The sequence below is a fragment of the Hemibagrus wyckioides genome, linkage group LG16 (assembly GCF_019097595.1).
Source record: "Hemibagrus wyckioides isolate EC202008001 linkage group LG16, SWU_Hwy_1.0, whole genome shotgun sequence".
NCBI classification, from domain to species: domain Eukaryota; kingdom Metazoa; phylum Chordata; class Actinopteri; order Siluriformes; family Bagridae; genus Hemibagrus; species Hemibagrus wyckioides.
The window spans coordinates 9052032-9070641 of NC_080725.1; the positions used below are offsets into that span (position 1 = coordinate 9052032).

At 39.4% G+C, this 18610-nt stretch overlaps 2 protein-coding genes across 5 annotated transcripts; one reads left to right on the forward strand and one right to left on the reverse strand.

Annotated features, from left to right (window-relative positions):
- Window positions 1–1258: 1258 nt before the first annotated feature.
- Window positions 1259–5641, reverse strand: tor4aa (torsin family 4, member Aa). Of its 3 annotated transcripts, none has more exons than XM_058412706.1 (2): window positions 5527–5641; window positions 1259–3049 (listed from the first exon to the last, which is right to left on the reverse strand). In XM_058412706.1, exon 2 carries the CDS (start codon window positions 3047–3049, stop codon window positions 1811–1813), a length of 1239 nt encoding a protein of 412 aa, XP_058268689.1. In that variant the 5' UTR covers window positions 5527–5641; the 3' UTR covers window positions 1259–1810. The 3 variants fall into 3 exon arrangements, with proteins under 3 accessions (XP_058268689.1, XP_058268688.1, XP_058268687.1); XM_058412705.1 differs by lacking the exon at window positions 5527–5641 and adding an exon at window positions 3935–4666; XM_058412704.1 differs by lacking the exon at window positions 5527–5641 and adding an exon at window positions 3940–4164.
- On the forward strand, window positions 4082–17075 carry brap (BRCA1 associated protein). Of its 2 annotated transcripts, none has more exons than XM_058412703.1 (12): window positions 4082–4179; window positions 9120–9278; window positions 9678–9861; window positions 11168–11357; window positions 11475–11588; window positions 13068–13216; window positions 13707–13782; window positions 14127–14265; window positions 14379–14488; window positions 14581–14670; window positions 14768–14871; window positions 15515–17075. In XM_058412703.1, the coding sequence occupies exons 2-12, from the start codon at window positions 9125–9127 to the stop codon at window positions 15882–15884; spliced, it is 1680 nt and encodes a 559-aa protein (XP_058268686.1). In that variant the 5' UTR covers window positions 4082–4179; window positions 9120–9124; the 3' UTR covers window positions 15885–17075. The 2 variants fall into 2 exon arrangements, with proteins under 2 accessions (XP_058268686.1, XP_058268685.1); XM_058412702.1 differs by lacking the exon at window positions 4082–4179 and adding an exon at window positions 8346–8686.
- The last annotated feature ends 1535 nt before the right edge of the window (window positions 17076–18610 follow it).

Consider the following 18610-nt stretch of genomic DNA (forward strand, 5'->3'; position numbering starts at 1 on the left):
TGATTTTATGAGGCTCAAACGGCTCACGACAAATTTTTACATTTATCAGTCCATTTTCACCTGACCCCTGCAGTACTACACTATGTCCACTAGAGGCTCTTATCCCGTTATTTTAATTTTTTTACAATATTGCTTCATTTTCACAATTCATATATACAGTCAACCAAAAATGGATATACACTTCAGGAAAAGAAAAATAGTATGATGTAAATAATATTAGTATAATATTTATAATATTATCATAATATCATCATATAAATCAATCTATAACGTATAGCAATAAATTTAGTAATACAATATTTATACAAATTTTTGTATAAAAAAAAAATTCTTAAATCCTGAAACATTTGTGTATACATTTTTCTGGGTGTCTCTCTCTCTCATATATATATATATATATATATATATATATATATATATATATATATATATATATATATATATATATATATATAAACTGATATAGTAATATAGTTTAGAGGGAGAGTCATTGTCCCTTTGGACATTGCTATGATCTATTTCATTACACCCACCCAAACTGTCCCTTTTGTCCTTATATAGTTTAGAAGGAAAGTCAGTTTTTGTTTTGCCATCAGTGGACTTTGCTGTAATCACTTTCAGTACACCCAAATTGTCACTCTTGTCCTTTTGGTATTTACCCTTTTAATGCATGTACCCACTGTGCTCACTGTGTCTGGTGCGCCTGGGCGGCGATGGCACCATGTAGTGATGGCCCATAGTGCGAGGGCCCGTCTTTGCTGCTTGCAGCTATATTTATTTTTATTATTATTCAGACCTGAGTAAATTCAGACATTTTATCTCATTTTCTATCTACAGATAAATAGGAATAAAAACCTAAACATGATGGTGTTTTCCCCCACAAAAAAAACAGCTTATTTGCAGATTAGAATCTTATTTTTTGTTGTGTATGTACAATATCATGGCAAGATTGGACCAAAAAAAACGCTAAAAAAAAACCCAACAGAAATGACACAGGAGAATTACTTGAGAAAATTTTTCTTATTTGCTTTATGATTATGGAATAATAACATGTTTGTTTAGTTCTTTACTTTATCCTATACATTAAGTGGCCAAAGCAAATTTACCTAACAGTAGTTCCTGCTGATTCAGAAAAATCTACTACACGATAAGACTCTGGTTTGATGCTTTTTACAGTGTCATTTGTGTGTGCTGTACAAAGAGCATCATCTGACAATGTGAAACAAGAACTTCAAGATTCTGACAGCAAGACACCAAATTACAGCTTATATGAAGAGGTTTAATGGTGATCTCAAGAAATCCCCAACCCCCTTTCAGTTTCAGTACTTTCACCTTTTTCTTTTGTTTAACTCTTATCTATTCTAGAATATCACTGAAACCTTTGGCATTGTGGATCTGCCCTGACATATTACAGTGTACTGAAAGGCCTCTCAGCTACCCTGCCCTAGTTTCCCTTGGGAGAATTTACTTTTTGTTAAACATCCTACAAATGTTTACTAGTAACAGCCAACTACAAAACAAAGTACACAGGAATCCTTTCACACACTGTGTGTATGAGAGCGAGCATGAGAGAGAAACAGTCACTGATGCTTTTTTTTTTTAACTAATGTATTGGAGGGGAACAAATGCATTAAATACATTCTTTAAAATTCATCATTAGTAACGATCATCTTTAGAGCTGTAAAATAACAAGAAAACCATGCCAGTCATTTTCAGCCATCACAGATTAGTACTGATCATGATGCGTCAGTGTATTATTGTTCTAACAGTACTCACTTCCGCATGAGCTCAGTGTAACGTGCTTTGGGCTTCACAGAAGATTCACTTTTGCCACCACCTGCTTACATCCAGTGCGTGAAAACTCTCGTTCACCCACAGAATAGTAACCCAGCTCATCTGCCAGTCTTTCTACATGAGAGCGTTCTGGGTAAAATCCTTCTCGGGACATCTCATCAATAAAACATTCCATGACATGGATTTTTTCCAGAAGCGTGAGAGGCAGCAACTCAGCCTCCAGCCAAAGCAAGTGGTGCTTTTTAAGATGATTATGCAGCAAATTATTCAACTCCTTGTTAAGGAGCCCTCGGCCCGAAACAGCGTTGGTCGTGGAGTTCTGCAGCACAAACTTTGTGATCTCCTCCTGCTCCAGGTTGCTGATAAGGATGTAGATGGCATTCAAATATTCGTTGGTGTCTTTTTTTACAATGAGACTTTGCACAGTGTCCAGCAGCTCGGTAGGCATGTGCTCCATCTCATCAAAAACTAACAGGGGGATCTTCTCCTCTTCTTCGGCCCGAGTGACTATCTCTGAGACTTGGGAGGTCAGGGTTCCGGTACAGAGTGGGACGTCTCCTTCTGTGGGACAGTGGTGCAGCACAAAGTACTGCATGACCAGCTGCTCGCCCACTACAGAACGGAAGTGCTGAGCCAACAGCCTTCCTATGTGGCTCTTTCCTACACCACTGGGCCCAAGAAGAGACAAAACTAATGGTTTACTGTGTACGTATGTGGACAAGTAATCTTTTAAATGGTCCAAGAGGCCATCAGTTGCCTCCTGCTGTCCAAAAACCTCTCTTTTAAGGGTTTTTTCGAGTCCTTCCATGTCGTATTTGAGCACATGATCATCTAAGTTTTCAATAGCGTTATAAACCTGCAAGAAAACCACAACGCACAGCAAGACCAGGCAGCTTTTGGCCCGGCTCTGCTCCTTGGTGGGCAAGACTCGGCGGCTGCTATTGGGGAACAGGACACGTGCCTTTTTCTTTCTCCTTTTCTTGCTTACGTTGACAGGACTGTTACCATCAGGTACATCAAACGTGAAGATCTTCGGGCTGTTGGAGCGCTGATCGTTGCAATGTGACATTAAGTGAGCACTGTGCAGGGACGCTGCCCGCTCCATTCGGCGCCTTTTCATTGCTTGGTACTTCTGGCGAATTCGCACCACGGCCCGTACAGTTGAGGAGAACTGAGAGAACGTGACTGGCCTGTTTTCCTTCGTCTTCTCCAATTCATCCTCTGAAAGCATGGCAGTAAGGTTTTGGTCCCCCATCTGTGAAAAATCAAACGGTAGCATGTGTTTTCATAAACTGATGCAGGAATTTATTTGAACAAACTTGGATAAACTCAAGCTGGAGGTATGAAGTGTTCCCACTTGACCACTTATTTTATAACCCCGCCCCCAATCGGCTTTTCCCACCCCATATAAAAAAGAAGCGGCAACTAGTATTTAAAAAAATGAAGTAATAGAAGGAAATGAAATGCAAACCAAAAGTGTCTGTCATCTTGTTATAAGTAAAGGGGCCGTTTGTTGCGTTTTCTCAGAAGGCTTGTGTGTGTGTGTATGCAAATCGTACTCATTTCATCATTCGCCGCTGTACACAAAAGGCCTCACAGGTTATTTCATTCCTAATAAAGCCGGTTATTCCGGTTAATGGACGCAGGACACTAGATGAGGATCCATTGATAAGTGCCCCCCCCCCCACACACACACACAACACCTGAGGAATGCGCGCGTTTTAAAAGAGCTCGTGCGTGTAAACTTCTGCTCTTCCTGCAGTTTCACGCGTTCAACTTTCCCTCCACGAAACTATCACAGCATATAAGGCTGGTTTCCTTTCTGGGAATCATGGCTATTCCCGAGTTTAAAAACGGCCCACAATCCATAGTTACCGTGTGTGCGCGTGCGTGCGTGTGTGTGTATGTGTCTGACTATAGAAGCTAATCAAGCTGCCTGGAAAATGTTAGCTTTTTTCTTCTATTAGTTCTATGTGGATGTATTAGCTCTGACTTACCACTGAACCGTGCGAAACGGGAAGTAGAGATGGTGATAAGATTAAGGGAAAAAACAGAAGAAGGTTGCAGACCCTATGTGCAGCTGCACGAAAACTACTACACAAACACACACGCGCGCGCGCGCGCGGGCGCATGCACGCACCTTACCTTCAGACGATCACTACGGAGAGGTTTGGTAAAGTCTCAAAGCTTTCTCTCAACGTGGAGCATGGTGAAGAGGACAGGAGAAGAGGAAAAGGAGGAGGTAGTTCTTGTCTGACCTCCACTTACCACTTGTTATAAACTCCACCTATTTGCTCATCTCTCCACTGAAACCCCTCCCCCTTCCTCTGCTCCACCACATCTAACCGCAAAGACCCAGAGTCTACGAAAACGCTGAACACTAAGGCAAGTCATCTAAAACCGCACGCTCCTGTACTAAATAGTAATAAATGTTCAAAAACGCATACTTCCATACTAAATATAGTGTAAAAGTCGTAGGTTTATTAAGCACACTTGCTGAGTACAATGGCAACACCTAATGAAGGATATTCCAGATGTTTTCGGCTCACTCGAAAAAGAGTCGATTATTTCGACTCCCAAAAACGACTCATCTATTCTAAGCAGTACAAACGTTTGCGATTTTCTTTAACCAGAGATTGTTCTTTTCGTAATATTGTTAAGGAAATCGGACGAATCGTGAAATCTAACTTTCGAACAAAAGTGCATTATATTACAGTATTTTAAAACAGCAAGACGCTACACCCGTGCACCGACAAACACAGAAAACACACATTAATGTGTCTGTACTTCATATAAACTGAACCTGATAAACTGAGCGCGGATCCTAAGGGTCATACTGCGCACTAAAAGTCGACAAGTTATTCAAAAGTCAGCGTATTGATTCAATTCCGCTGCAAGAAAAGAGCCGATTCGTTCATCTTAAAGAGCCGACTCAATGGTGATGGACACATCACTCATACCACAGCTACTTCCTCTGATAACAACTAGCAAACGTTTCTTCCTTGCACACGAGAAGGCTTTAAGAAATAACTCTAAAAATATATTTCCTTTAAATATGAGCATTGTACATGATATTTTCAGGTTAAACTGTCTGCAGTGCTTCACTTGTGGTATTCACGATTTAACAGACAATACTTAGGAGACATAGAAACAGACCATTACCATACTATTATCACAACACTGATATGATGTAGATGATTTGGCTACGAGTTTATCACATTTATAGGCGGTGCCTATATACTTCTGTTTTTTTAACTTTTGTAAGCGCACTTCTGTTATTCTCAGACCAGCAAGCCATGTGATCAGAAACTGACACTGATAAAGGGTTAGAGCGAGGATACTTTTTGCAGCCACAAACCTACTGACTGTAAGAGAATCATATAACCAGAAAATACCACTGACTTCCTTCAGCACAGCTTTATTACGTTTATTTCATTAACATAATCCAGCTACGGAAGTATTAGGCTCATTATTTACATATATCTACAAGAATGTTCTGGCTGATTTTTATTGGAACCACAGAGCTTTTTATTTGTGAACAGAAGACATTATGGTTCACATTGATATATTTATAGGGCTACTTGTTTTTGAAGTTTGGATCAACCACATTTAATTCAAGTGACTGGATAAACAAGCCAAGAAATAAATACTCAGTAATAAATATAATGGCTGTGATTGTGATTTCCATCACAATAACATAAATACTTATAAACTTAAAAAAAACCCACTTACCCTTTTCTATGCTTTACTGACACCACTTTGAGTACTGCTGTGCTCCATGAACACACACGCTGGTGTGTCTAAAAATGTAGGCAGTAAAAGAGTACAGTGTTTAAACAAGGCTGACGTACCTGTGACACTTGAACCAGTGTAACACACATTAAAAAAGCCACCACAAAGTGAGCGTCTCTGCTGTGCTGAGAAATGTCCCACCCATAATATGTATTCAGCATGGATGCATTAGGAGGATGGTAGGGTTTTATAAAAAAGTCCAAAATATATAAACATTATTCAGTATGTCATGACCCTGAAACCTCAAAAATGTTTATATATGTGTTGTAATATATCTGGATCTATATCTATCTATCTATATATATACATATATATATGTGTGTGTGTGTGATAACTAATACAGTCATTTTTATGCAAATATATACAAATTATTTTTCTTTGCATAAAGGGAGCAATTCTACAGCAGAAACAGTTAAACAAGTGAAGTGAAAGTGTGAAGCTATGATGGGAGCATGAGCATACAATTTGTGTGTGTGTGTGTGTGTGTGTGTGACACTCTGGTTGATCTGTTACTTATGGCTTAGTGTTCCAGGAAAAATGCTATGAGCTAAACATGCAAATAAAGTCCCTGGGTATAAAAAAAGTATCACACCAGTGTGTCTGTGGCAAGAGTATATGCTTACATCTGCGTATGTGTTTTTGAATGTTGTTTCAGGTGCGTTCATATGTCATCCAGGGTTTTCGATTCAGAACAGCCTCATGAATTGTGTTACATTATTATGTGTACACACTGACAGAAGCAGTCAAACACCAAATCTGCAATATGCAATATGCAATATCACTGTATAATCCAAGCTCATGCTTTTGGTATATCATAGCACAGTATCTCTATAATTATGAACAATAATGCGGACCAACAACATCCCTGCAACCTGCCAATCATTTTTCACCGCAAAATTCAGACAGCTCTCCCTCTTTAGCATTCAGTGTTTTGGGTGTTTTGCAAGACAACCGAAGGAAGGGATGCATTTTTAAAATTCTGCTAATGTCTACCACCTTTAAATGTGTTCACTTGTTATTAGAGTCTTTCACCCATCATTAGTTTATTATTAATCATTTCTATGATTTTATCCTAATAACAAAAAAGGGGGTTTGTGATCTATACTCATTCAGTGACCATTAACAGTATAATGTCAGTTTCTCTAATTCTGGTTTGTCATCATTAGGGTTGTTGCTGTGTCATGGTTTCACAATGAGTCAGAGTGTATGATCAGTCTTTCTGCCTATTACAGTAAAGCCTTTCTCTTTTTTTTTTAACCAGTTAAGTTGCTACTGCAGTGTTTTCCATCAGTATCATGTCAGTCTGCAATTCACCCAAAAAATGTGGAGATTCTTCCATGTTTAGTCACACTTAATCACACTACAGCAATCATTGTTTCTCTGTGCAACTCTGTGTCTGTGTAATCCACTTCTGCTATAAACAGATTACATTGCTATCAAACACACAGAAGAACATGTATTTGCTCACCAGAACTAAACAACTTTCTACTTTCAGCTAAGCAGCGCTCCACATTGCCATTCTGCTTAGACCTTTTTCTTAGCACCCCCACTCTTTTACCCTACTCCAAACCCAACTTAAAGTTTCTGACAGATTTATAAAAGGTACAGAAACTATAATTTCCTGGTGATGAATGCTAATTACCTGTAAATGACCAGGTGTGTGCACTGCAATTGCAGATGGTTGCGACCACAAAACTCCATAAAAGGCAAAGCCTACAGCACGAAAATGACGAGTAAACAGCATAAGATACTTTCTCAGAGTCAGGCTGGTAAAGCCATGAAGAAAATGGATTGACATGAACGTAGAGAAAATAATGTATACACTGTACTGAGGTGATCATGGGCCTCAAGCTCATCACAAATGAACAGGGAAACTACTAATCTAAGATTTTATACAAATCATAGCGTTTCAGCGACTCCCAGCCTGAAATTACACATCCGCGCACCTTCTCCAACGCTGTGTTTGAAAAGTAGGAGGATTTCAAGCAGAAGTCATACAATCTAAGTGTATTCTAAGAAGACACCAGGTCAAAAGGCTCCAATTTATATGCTGAGTCATTGCAGTGCCTCTTCCTTTCACACAGCAGTTTGAATGACTGGACTTATTTGTCTTAATTTATGGATTTATGTTGCCATACTTTTTATTTATGTATTTTTTAAAAATCTGAAACATTTTTTTTTAGTTAGTAAAATAACTGGGTGTCACAGACGTTTAATCAAACTTGTGGAACTGAAATACAGAAGTCACATGGGGTTTACATTATTATTATTATTATTATTATTATTATTATTATTATTATTATATGTGTAAATTTACATAAATTCTGGTCTTTCCCAAATGATGGGATTTTCACCAATAATTCCGCTCGTATTCAGAATTGATGAATGTAAGAGATTTCATGGAAATTCAGTTCTGTAACATATCTTTTAAGGCAATAAAAAAAACAATTAGTCAACTTTATCTTTTTATCCTTCTTTCTTATAGCTTTATACACGAGGATGAGACGTTTGTCAGTAAATGTCACATTAAACCAATCCTTTCATTTTCACCACAGAATGTGTTTGGGTTTCAGACAGTGGTTTGATACGGTTTTACCATGAACCTTGATATTTTTATGATATTTATCATAGTGATGATCCTAGAGTTTCTATAAATTATTACAGAGAAACCATCGAAAAGCGCTGACGTAATGACGTGATCTTACGTCAAGAGCTTCTATTTTGAAACGTCAACTCACCTGACCCGGAAATGAATAATGACAGCTTTACACCCCCACCACCACTCCTAAAGTTCAGTTATTATCTCGCGTTTTCTTATTCAAGAGCAGTACATAATGAACTGAACCCTGAAGTCATTGATATTCTATATGTGAATCACGAAAACTCGATTTCCGTAGCTGATTGTTTAACACGTTTTGTGGTTGCGTTTACATCGGTGATGTTTATGAGTGTCGGAGCTCGCGCTTTGCTTTGCTGTGATCAGTCTGTAGAGCTTTAGCGCGTGAGCTAACAGTTTACCACATGAGCGTGTCACTCGTAGTGATCCGTTTGGAGCTCGCGCACCGGTCGCTCATGCCACAAGACTTTCAGTACTGTGCCGGTAAGATATAAAAACACACGCTGGGAGTGTACCTGGTGTCACTTTAATAGCCATAATAAAGCACTTCTTAATCGTTCTAAGTTGTCAGTAGCTGTCTGAGGGAGAGTAGTGAGGTGAGGTGATGTAATGACGGTTGTTTCGTAGTGCAGACTCCAGACTCACTTATTAACTTGTTAACCAGACTCATGGGGTAACAAATAGGTTTCCTTGCATTTCTAGAACTTTCCTGGCCCTGTACACCTCCTCCTCCTCCTCTATACATTTCTCCTGAGTGACTGTGCAGTTTGCAGGTTGCACATCATGTGACTTCACACAGCGCTCACTGACCTGTGTTTGTGTTCAAAATGGTGTTTTTTCTGTCCAGCATTGACTTCTCACAACTAGATGACTGAAAAAAAAATCGAAGTAAGGTGTTTTATCCGTTTGCCCACAGATGAGATGTCTGAAGAGGAGATGAGAGACAAGGCCCTGGCCTCTGCCAGGATGGCACTAGGGGGCAAGACGGAGCTAGAGAAGGCTGCCATCCTCCATCAGCACATCGGTAGCCGGGCCATGTCAGACATGGTGATTGAGACTTTGGTGGCGAGTTCAGGTTAGAGTCAACTCTGTACATTCATTGTGTTTCCCAAATGACAGTCTCTTCCAGCTCCCGGATTCACCTGAACACACCGATCAAGATCCGGGAGACAGCAGACTGTAGAAACAACAGAATCATCAGACCCCTTTAAACATATTGACTGCTCAAGACTCATTCCTCACGTTATATACATTTCCTATTAGTTCCACTTTAGTTCATAACTGAATTATAACATGGCAATTTTAAGCATTAAGTAGACTGCATGCTTGAGACTGTAAAAACTGTAACAAATTGTAGACACATTAGATGGGAATTCAGTCCGAAAATGCACACAGATAGTAAACATGTCAGCAGTAGCTTCAGAATGAATCAAGATAATAGCTGAATTTCAGGAAATTGCATTTTTTTTTGTAGATGGAGGTGAGGAGAAAGGGGGCACGCAGTCAACAGAGGAAAGTGGCAGCAGTAAAACTGAGGAAGTCGATGCCACCAAAGTTCCTGACTCGCCCTCTAAACAGCTTCCAGATCAGATCTCTTTCTTCAGTGGCAACCCATCTGTGGAGATCATCCATGGCATCATGCACCTCTACAAGACAAAGTAAGATCACTGTATAGACTGTATGAATGGTGTCCTGTGATAGACTGGTGTCCCATCCACAGTGTATTCCTGCCTCATGCCTCAGTGTTCCTGTGACAGGCTTCAGCTCTGTCATGACCCTGACTAGAAGAAAGTGCTCACTGAAGATAAATGAATAAAAAAAGTGGCATAATGTTATCCAGTGAAGAGCCGCTTCTGATAAACGATTGTGTTTTAAAGCCACATAATATATATTGTGCAGTACACTACACACAATGAGCACTTTATAATGAACACACATACTCCTGTACATTCATGCAGTTATCATGCAATCATCCAGTCATGTTAATAATCAATCGTCTGAGTATTGCTGCTGATCGTGGGCGTCACTTCATAGCCACAAAATGCCATCTTCTAATGGCTACTTCTAACATAATGATGCACCGTCACAAAGCAAAAGTCATCTCAAACTGGTTTCATGAACATGACAATAAGTTTAGTGGTCTTCCCATTCAAGTCTGCATCCACTACAACACCTCTGGGACGTGAGCACAGGAGATTCACAGCATAAAATTGCAGCAAAAGGAGACCTTATGTTCCCTGTGAAGTGCTCAGTGAATGTACGTTCCATAAGTAACTGAGTTATGACCAATTCGACTGTATTTGTTTGCATATTTACATTTTATTTTGGAGCACATAGCTCAATCTAGCTCAGTCTAGTTATTATCAAGTTAAAACCTAATACAAATACAGCCCTTCCCTGTAATGATCAGTGACTGACAGGCAGGCAGAAACACGTCTTCATCCTGTTCCTAGTCCATATCATTTTTTTGGCTTGTTCACAGAGCCTGGGCATTATAAAGCTGCATACTGTGCTGTTTTTTTAAAACTACAGTTATCATGGGTCTCACCCAGAAGAGGGGAGTTTTTCATTGCCATCACCACTACCACTGGTTTCCTCATTAGGGATCAGAATGGAATCTCCTATTATTCTAAAAATAATTCTGGTTTAAAGTACAGATTTTTTTATTTGAGACACTACACCCAACACTGAAATAGATATCTTAGAGCAGACATTTCATAGCGTCATGTCCCCTTTAGCGCTACGTAAAATGACGTAAGTACTACTAGGTAAGTAAAATTATGCTAACATTCCATTACTAATGTACAATACATTACATTGTTAATTTTTTTGAAAGGCAGTGTGAGACAAGACATTCTGTCAAAAAACAGATTTTGTGAACAATGAATCCTTTGTTCCCCTGGATACTGATAAGAATGCACTTATGCAACCGTGTTTTTACGCCCTGTTTACCTTGGGCTACAGCAAGATGACGTCGTTGACAGAGGATGTGAGGCGCAGCGCCATGCTTTGCGTGCTCAGTGTGCCGACAACAATGACCAGCCATGACCTCATGAAGTTTGTGGCACCCTTTAATGACGTCATGGAGCACATGAAGATTATCCGTGACTCAACACCCAACCAGTACATGGTGTTGATTAAGTTTGCCACCCAGGTAAGCTCCCATCAGCCTCCAATACCAATATATGTGATTGCTTTTATACCACAGCAGTTGAGTTCTGGAATTTGATTGGTCAGAAGGCATCAATTCATTTTCTTTTTCTTTCTTTAGGCTGATGCTGACAGCTTCTATACAACCTGCAATGGCCGGCAGTTCAACTCCATCGAGGACGCTGTTTGCCAGCTGGTCTATGTGGAGAGGGCCGAGGTGATCAAGTCTGAAGAGGTATTAATTTTGCAGCAGGTTGTTTTCTGTTAGTGTGTTGTTTTTTTCCCCTTCTTACAGAGGTTTACTTCTCCACTTCTTCATGTATTCCCTTTTTTACATGTTTTAAGATAAGACTGGATGAGCTGCATAAGGTATTTTTCGGGCTCCTAACATGTAGGCCAGGTTAGTAAACGCATTAAAACTGTGAAGGCCAAGACTATGTAGGAACTCATCCTAGGTTCCTGATGTTGTGTGAAGCATAGTCAGAGAGGTGTTTATACAACTGTATTTATGGAAACTGTTTACACACACAGTACAGTGGGTGTAAAAAGTCTACACACCCCTGTTAAAAGGACCAAGATGTCGGATCATGTTTAAATGTCATTCACCCACCAAGTCTGGTTGTATACTCCCCCTAACTAATTTTTTGCTAGAGCACCTTATGCTTGTAATGCAGCAATTTACTACAAGTGTCCACTGCCTGTTTTATTCCAGTCTTTCTGGGGAAAACGCTACAGATCTATCAAATTACAAGGGGACATCTGTGCACAGCCTTCTTCAAGCCATTCCACTTGTTTTTGATAGCATTTGGATCCAGACTGCAAATCATTAATCTTTGTGACCTGAAGTTGTTCCTTTGTTGGATTTGTGCTTTGGGTTATCATCATGCCGGAATGTAAAATTTCTCCTCATCTTTAGCCGTCTAACAGACACCTGTGGCTTTTGTGCCAAAATACTATTACACTGTGGTCTCATCACAACAGGGTCTTACAGTCTTATCCAGAAACGGCTAGTGTGGGTGCAGGTTTCCATTTCAACCAAGCAGAAACCACGGCTTCTTCTTGGTCAGAATGAAACCTGCACCAGACCACAACGCGTGTTGCCACATGGTTTCTGGTGATTTAGGCGCTTGTTTTTTTTTTGTTGTGAGAAAGGGCTTGTGAAGAATATGAGAGAAAGCTGTGACGTGCAGGGAGTAATCAGTACCTGCCAGATATTGCTGCAGCTCATGTAATGTTGCTGTAGATCTCTACAAGTCCTGTTCCACTTGGTGTCAACGTGATGCTTCATTTCCTTAACTTGTTGATGATGGGCTTTAAAATATCCCATGGTACGTCTCATTTGGAATATTCATTTGCACCCCTCGCAAAAAGCCTGCCATTTATAATTTGGGTTAAATATAAAAGCGGTTAAATATTCAATTGTATTATATATATCATAGAATATTTTGAGGTTATGTGTACATCTTGTCAGTGTGTTTCAAATTGCATTAAACCCACACACAATTTTAACTTCACATTTCTCATGTTGAAACATGATGGCAACATTCTGATCTTCTTATATAGTTAGTTTTCTTGTAGTACTGACATGGAATAGTACATTAGTCTTTTAATATTGTGACTTTATTCTCAACATCGAATTTTAGTTCGATAAGATGGCATGTCTTGTAGAGGTATTTAAGCCTATGGGACTGTTTTGTGGTTTTTAACCCTTCAGGGAGCCAGTTTACCAGTGATGGACCTGACCGAGCTCCCTAAGTGCACGGTGTGTCTGGAGCGCATGGATGAGTCGGTGAACGGTGTGCTCACCACCCTGTGTAACCACAGCTTCCACAGCCAGTGCCTGCAGCGTTGGGAGGATGCCTCGTGAGTAACAGCTTTTCCAGTAATCAGCTTTTCCAGATCTCTGCTAAACCAAACAGATAATTTATCCACAGATTTCCAAAAACTCTACAAAGTGTTTTATATAATTACAACCCATAGGGAGTGGATTCTGTTTCATTTCAATCCAACTGAGGTTATGTGTTTTTGATGTACTCGATTTTTTTCCCCTTTGCATTCATCATTCATAATAATGCCCTGACGTACAATACACTATTTACTACTCTCACATCTGTTATTTGTTTTAAAAAATGGTGTGCTGGGAATTTTCTACATTCTTCCTTTCTCTTTCCAAACATCATGACATCATGTTGTTGTTAGGCTATTGTAGCATTGTAGCAGATGACCTTTGACTCATCAGCTGAGTAATGTGACAGTGACGTTCAGGCGAGGACAATAAATCTGCAGACTGTTAGAATTTATGACGTTCTGAATGTGTATTCAAGTGTGACACCAGACATTTGTCTCTCTCTAGGTGCCCTGTGTGCAGGTACTGTCAAACCCCGGAGCCTGTGGAGGAGAATAAATGCTTTGAGTGCGGCGTGCAAGAGGTAGCCAGATGTTTCAATTGTACTTTGTTCTGTTTTATTTGTATACACGTGTTTATCTGTAGACATTGTCACAAAGCAGCTTTACGGTAATCCTGACGTAGACTGTGGCAAGGAAAAACTCCCTGAGACAACATGAAGTAATTAAGAGGAACCAGACTCCAAAGAGACGTTCTGGTGGGATTATAAATCACTGCAGTGTACACATGTAAATGGGTAAAGGCCAATAGTTGAGATGAGCACTTTAGGATTACAGCAGGTATAAATCTGCGCAATACGCTTTAATGTAGAACTCTATTCTATGTCTGAAAAAACAGCAGAAATATTTGCATAAAATTTGTACACAGAACTTGTGGATCTGCCTGATTTGCGGCCACATCGGGTGCGGACGCTATGTAAGTCGCCATGCCTACAAGCACTTCGAGGAAACACAGCACACCTATGCCATGCAGCTGACCAACCACAGAGTCTGGGATTATGCAGGCGGTATGCAAACATTATATATCATGCTGCATATTTCTGAGCCCCCGGTAACAAAACAGACAAATTTCCTGTCTAAAGTGAGTCAAATAATTATTTTGTGGTTCATGTAAACTAAGATAACTACGTGCATCGGCTGGTGGCCAGCAAGACAGATGGCAAAATGGTACAGTACGAGTGCGAGGGTGACTCCTGTCAGGATGAGAAGATCGACTCTCTACAGCTTGAGGTATGTTTTTGGTGTTTTGAGCTCTAATTTATCACATTATTAATTTATTGGGTTTAATGACATATTTTAGAATGTTCACCATCTTTTTCTAGTATTCTTATTTGCTGACCAGCCAACTGGAATCACAACGCATCTACTGGGAAAATAAAATTGTACATCTAGAAAAAGAAACAGCAGAAGAGGTAAACCCTGGTTTTGGAAATGGATCCATTAACATTAATGTTAAAATAATTTTACAACTACATAGGCTTGAAAACATAATGAGTTATTTGGTTTCAGATCAACAACATGAAAGCCAAATTCAAGGAGACGATTGAGAGGTGCGATAACTTGGAACTCAAGCTGAATGAATTAACCAAAGAGAAACAGACCATGGAGAAAAAGTAAGCCTGTTTTTAGCTGAAGTGATGAAATGAGGCAGAATAAGTCTTAAGAACAGTACAAAACAGGAGCTGTTTGTAAATTTAGAGCCCTCTGCTGTCTGTGAGGGAAATTTCAGGTCCTGGAAATGGGTGCATGATGATGTAGCAAGAATCCCAACCTCACACTCTCTCACCCACTCATATGAGTATTCAATATTCAGGCCTGCTAAAAATACACTAGCACCCCTACGCAGTCATCCGACCTTAAAAGAGGAAGACTTGCTTAAAATAGGTTTGCTAAAAAGGGTGTCGAATAACATGCAGGCAGCAACAGGTAAAGTAAACCAAACACACCTGATAGACCTGTAATTGGAGAATGCTTAGAATGTTTGTGTATTAACGCTAACACTGGTGAAAAGTAGCAGCAATATTGTATTTATATAGATATTTAATATACTTACAAAATATCAAATCAATATTTCTGGCTGACCTACATGAGTATAATACATTAAGATATACAGCACATCATATAGAACAAGACAAAAAAAATGACAGCTCTTATGCCTTCTTAAGCATGTGCAGTTCAGGACTTCTGTACCATCTGTATCAAAGCCTAGATTTCGATTAGAACAGCGGTGCATTTCATGTCCACTCCCATCTTTAGATGCTCACAGCTGAACAACAAGGTGGCCAAGCTGGGCCAGGAGCTGCGGGAAGAACAGGAAATGAACCGATGTCTACGAGCCAATCAGCAGCAGCTCCAGGCAAAGCTGCAGGAAGAGGAGAGTCGAGGTAGTGAGACGGCTGCAAACAAGGACACCCAGATTGCCGAGCTTCAGGAGCAACTGCGAGACGTCATGTTCTACCTGGAGACACAACAGCAGATCAGCCGCATGCCCGCCGAGACGCGGCAGGAGATCCAGGAGGGTCAGATAAACATCGCCTCAGCCCCTGCAGCATCCACGCCAGGGCCCTCTACACACGGCTCGGGCAAGACAGGTTCAAGGAAGGGGCGGGCCAAGAGAGGGAAGTAGCCAGTCAGTGGCGTGGGCCGGGGTTACATGACCGTTTATGACACAAGGCCCACCTTAGCCCACAAGTGCCACCATGAGACTGTAGAATAAAGCTACAGCCTGTAAAATATTTAGTCAGTCCACTCACCTAGTCCTGTAATTGTCACCTCTTAATACAAGATAAGAGGTTGAAGAAGATGCACTATATTAAAGGTAATGTACATACTACACTAAAGGATGACTTTAGACCATTGTTATTTGATGAGCTCCAGTTTAGGATACTCAACACCCTGAGCTGGCAAGTCGTTAATTATCAGCATATTAATTGTCCTCGTTTAAGTGTGCACTTCTGTATATTTGTTGGTGCCTATAGAAGAGACCTATTTTGTATTTCTTTAAATTCATAAAGAAAGTGTTATTAAATGTAATCTACTGGGAGCTGACATGCTGGAAAAATATAACACACACTGACTGTTAAAGATTTAATGCAAAATGACACTTCTTTATGTGAACACTCCTGACACCAAAAATTATAATACCAGAAATCCACAGTGTCATGTCAACACTTACTATAATAAGGCTTAGGAATGTAACTGCATCCATTAAAGAGGCCATACTAGACTAAACTGTTACCATCTTCTATTGCTATAACCTTTCTTTTTTTCTGTTATGTTATTTCTAAGGACATGCACAGACTTCACCTTAAAGAAGTTACAAGTATGACTGGCCGTAATGAATGTTGGCACTAAATTGGTCTCAAAGGATGCTAGCTGAAAGTGACGAATGATTCTTTTCTTTCATAAATTGTTTCTTTACTTAAGTTATTGGTAAGTTCATATTCTGTTAATATGTCTTATAAGAGTTGTGCCCTGGTTTCTAACACTCCATGGGGAACATTTAATACCGGGAAGCCTTCGTAATTAGCAATTCTCCGAGTACACAAAGAAAATCTGTCTATGGCACGTAGTGCAGTCATGCTTTCAATTCAGCATCCAATATTCAGGCAAACCTGCTAACTTCAGCCGAGGTACATGATGTAAGCAGTGTTCCTGTGTTTTGACTGTGTTCTTCTGACTTTCAGATTTAGTTACAGGTTAACTGACTATAACAAAAAATACTCTCTTTTAATCCTCCTCTCAGTCATGTTTATATTTCAGAGGCAGAACCTGTTAATTACACTTGGCATATGAATAAAAATATTTAAAAAACAAAATTTGTCTTTTAAATCACATTATCACCATATGTTTACACCTCTAATCAAAGTTTAATTATTTGTTCTCCTTTTGTTTAACAGTTTGAGCTTTAATTCAATTAAAGAATCCTGTTTCATAGAAAGGAGTTGTTTTTAGGATTAGATCTAATCTTAGTAATGTTTTATAAATGTAATTTTAATGTAAACATTTAAATGTTTTCACTGATAGTGGATTAAAGACCAGGATAAAGGTGTCCTAACTTTCCTTGTTTTCTGCTAGAAATACCTGAAATATGACCTAGTTGCTCAATTCAGTCCGTTTCCCTCAATCAATCACTAGTTGCACGTCAGTAGTCAGGTGCTGCTTTCCCCTTCTTCCCACGTTACAGATTTCAGACGAACCACGGCAGAAACTCTCTCCTCATCTAAAATCTTTCTTCGCTGTCTACAAAGTTTGGAATTAAAGAATTGTTTGGTTAGTTTAACTTAATTTGTTTTACTTAAAAGCAGATGATTCAATGAAAATCGTGCTGAAAATTAGGGTGCAAATCAGTCAAAACAAAAATCTTTCAGAAAGGTAATTAAACATTTCAGTCAAATCAAAGCATCACCTAGTATTTAGAGATGATATAAACGAGGATGAACAGAAACTCAAGTCTGCTTAAAACCCTTAAATCACGCTGTTATTTCATGTTCTCACTTTTCACTATGAGCACTACCATGCTGAGGCAATGCCCTGGAACTGCAACATGGACAAAGGTTGGAAGTCTCAAAAGTCTTTCAGAAGAGTAATTTTAGAGAGCTGTTTAAACAGATCCTTAGTACTGGGAGGTCAGAAACTTCCCACTTGATCATGGATGCAGCAAAAGCATCTCATTACCGTCCGCTCCAGTGGAGTTTGTTAGATGAGCCCTGTTGATTCATTTCACAGGCAGATTCAAGAACAGGATCGTGACATGAAAAATTCGGCTTTTAAATTTAGCATACAAATTTCGAAATGATGAGGATTAATGACGGTGACGTAATAGACCTTCACACTGCTTCATGGAGAAAATGTCTGGTGTCCAGTCGTGGTTAAATTCAGCCCTTAAAACAGAAAAGTATATGGAAACTAAAATCACACTGAAAACAAAACTGTACCGTATGCAATAAACAGTTCTTAAAGGATACGGTTCTCAATACGGTTCAAATATCAGTTAGAGTTATCTTTAAAATGAAATCCTAATATTAAAATTACAGCGATGTATTTATTCTAATTACAGAGTACAGTAAGTACTTGCATTGCGTTTCAGATGGCAAGTCAAATGTTCACATTTCATTTTGGAACATTTGTTTTATTTATTAAAAAAAAAAAAAATACTTTCACATTCCAGTGTTTTTATTTTCCTTTTTTGTTTTAATATTTTCTAACAAAAAAAAAAAAAAAGAAAAAAAAAAAAGAAAAGACGACAACGGATTGTCAACCACATCTCGGCATCTCAAAACGAGCTCTTCAGTCCAGAAACATCGTCCGCTAGTGTGTCAGTTCGAAGAACCTTGAGGGGTCGAGCGCCAC

Excerpts from the sequence above, each read along its gene's own strand:
- tor4aa (XM_058412706.1), bottom strand. The coding sequence starts at position 3,049 with ATGGGGGACCAAAACCTTACTGCCATGCTTTCAGAGGATGAATTGGAG.
- brap (XM_058412702.1), top strand. The coding sequence starts at position 8,608 with ATGAGCGTGTCACTCGTAGTGATCCGTTTGGAGCTCGCGCACCGGTCG. Across the intron at positions 11,358-11,474 it reads TGATTAAGTTTGCCACCCAG|GCTGATGCTGACAGCTTCTA; the intron begins GTAAGCTCCCAT and ends TTCTTTCTTTAG. Across the intron at positions 13,217-13,706 it reads CAGCGTTGGGAGGATGCCTC|GTGCCCTGTGTGCAGGTACT; the intron begins GTGAGTAACAGC and ends GTCTCTCTCTAG.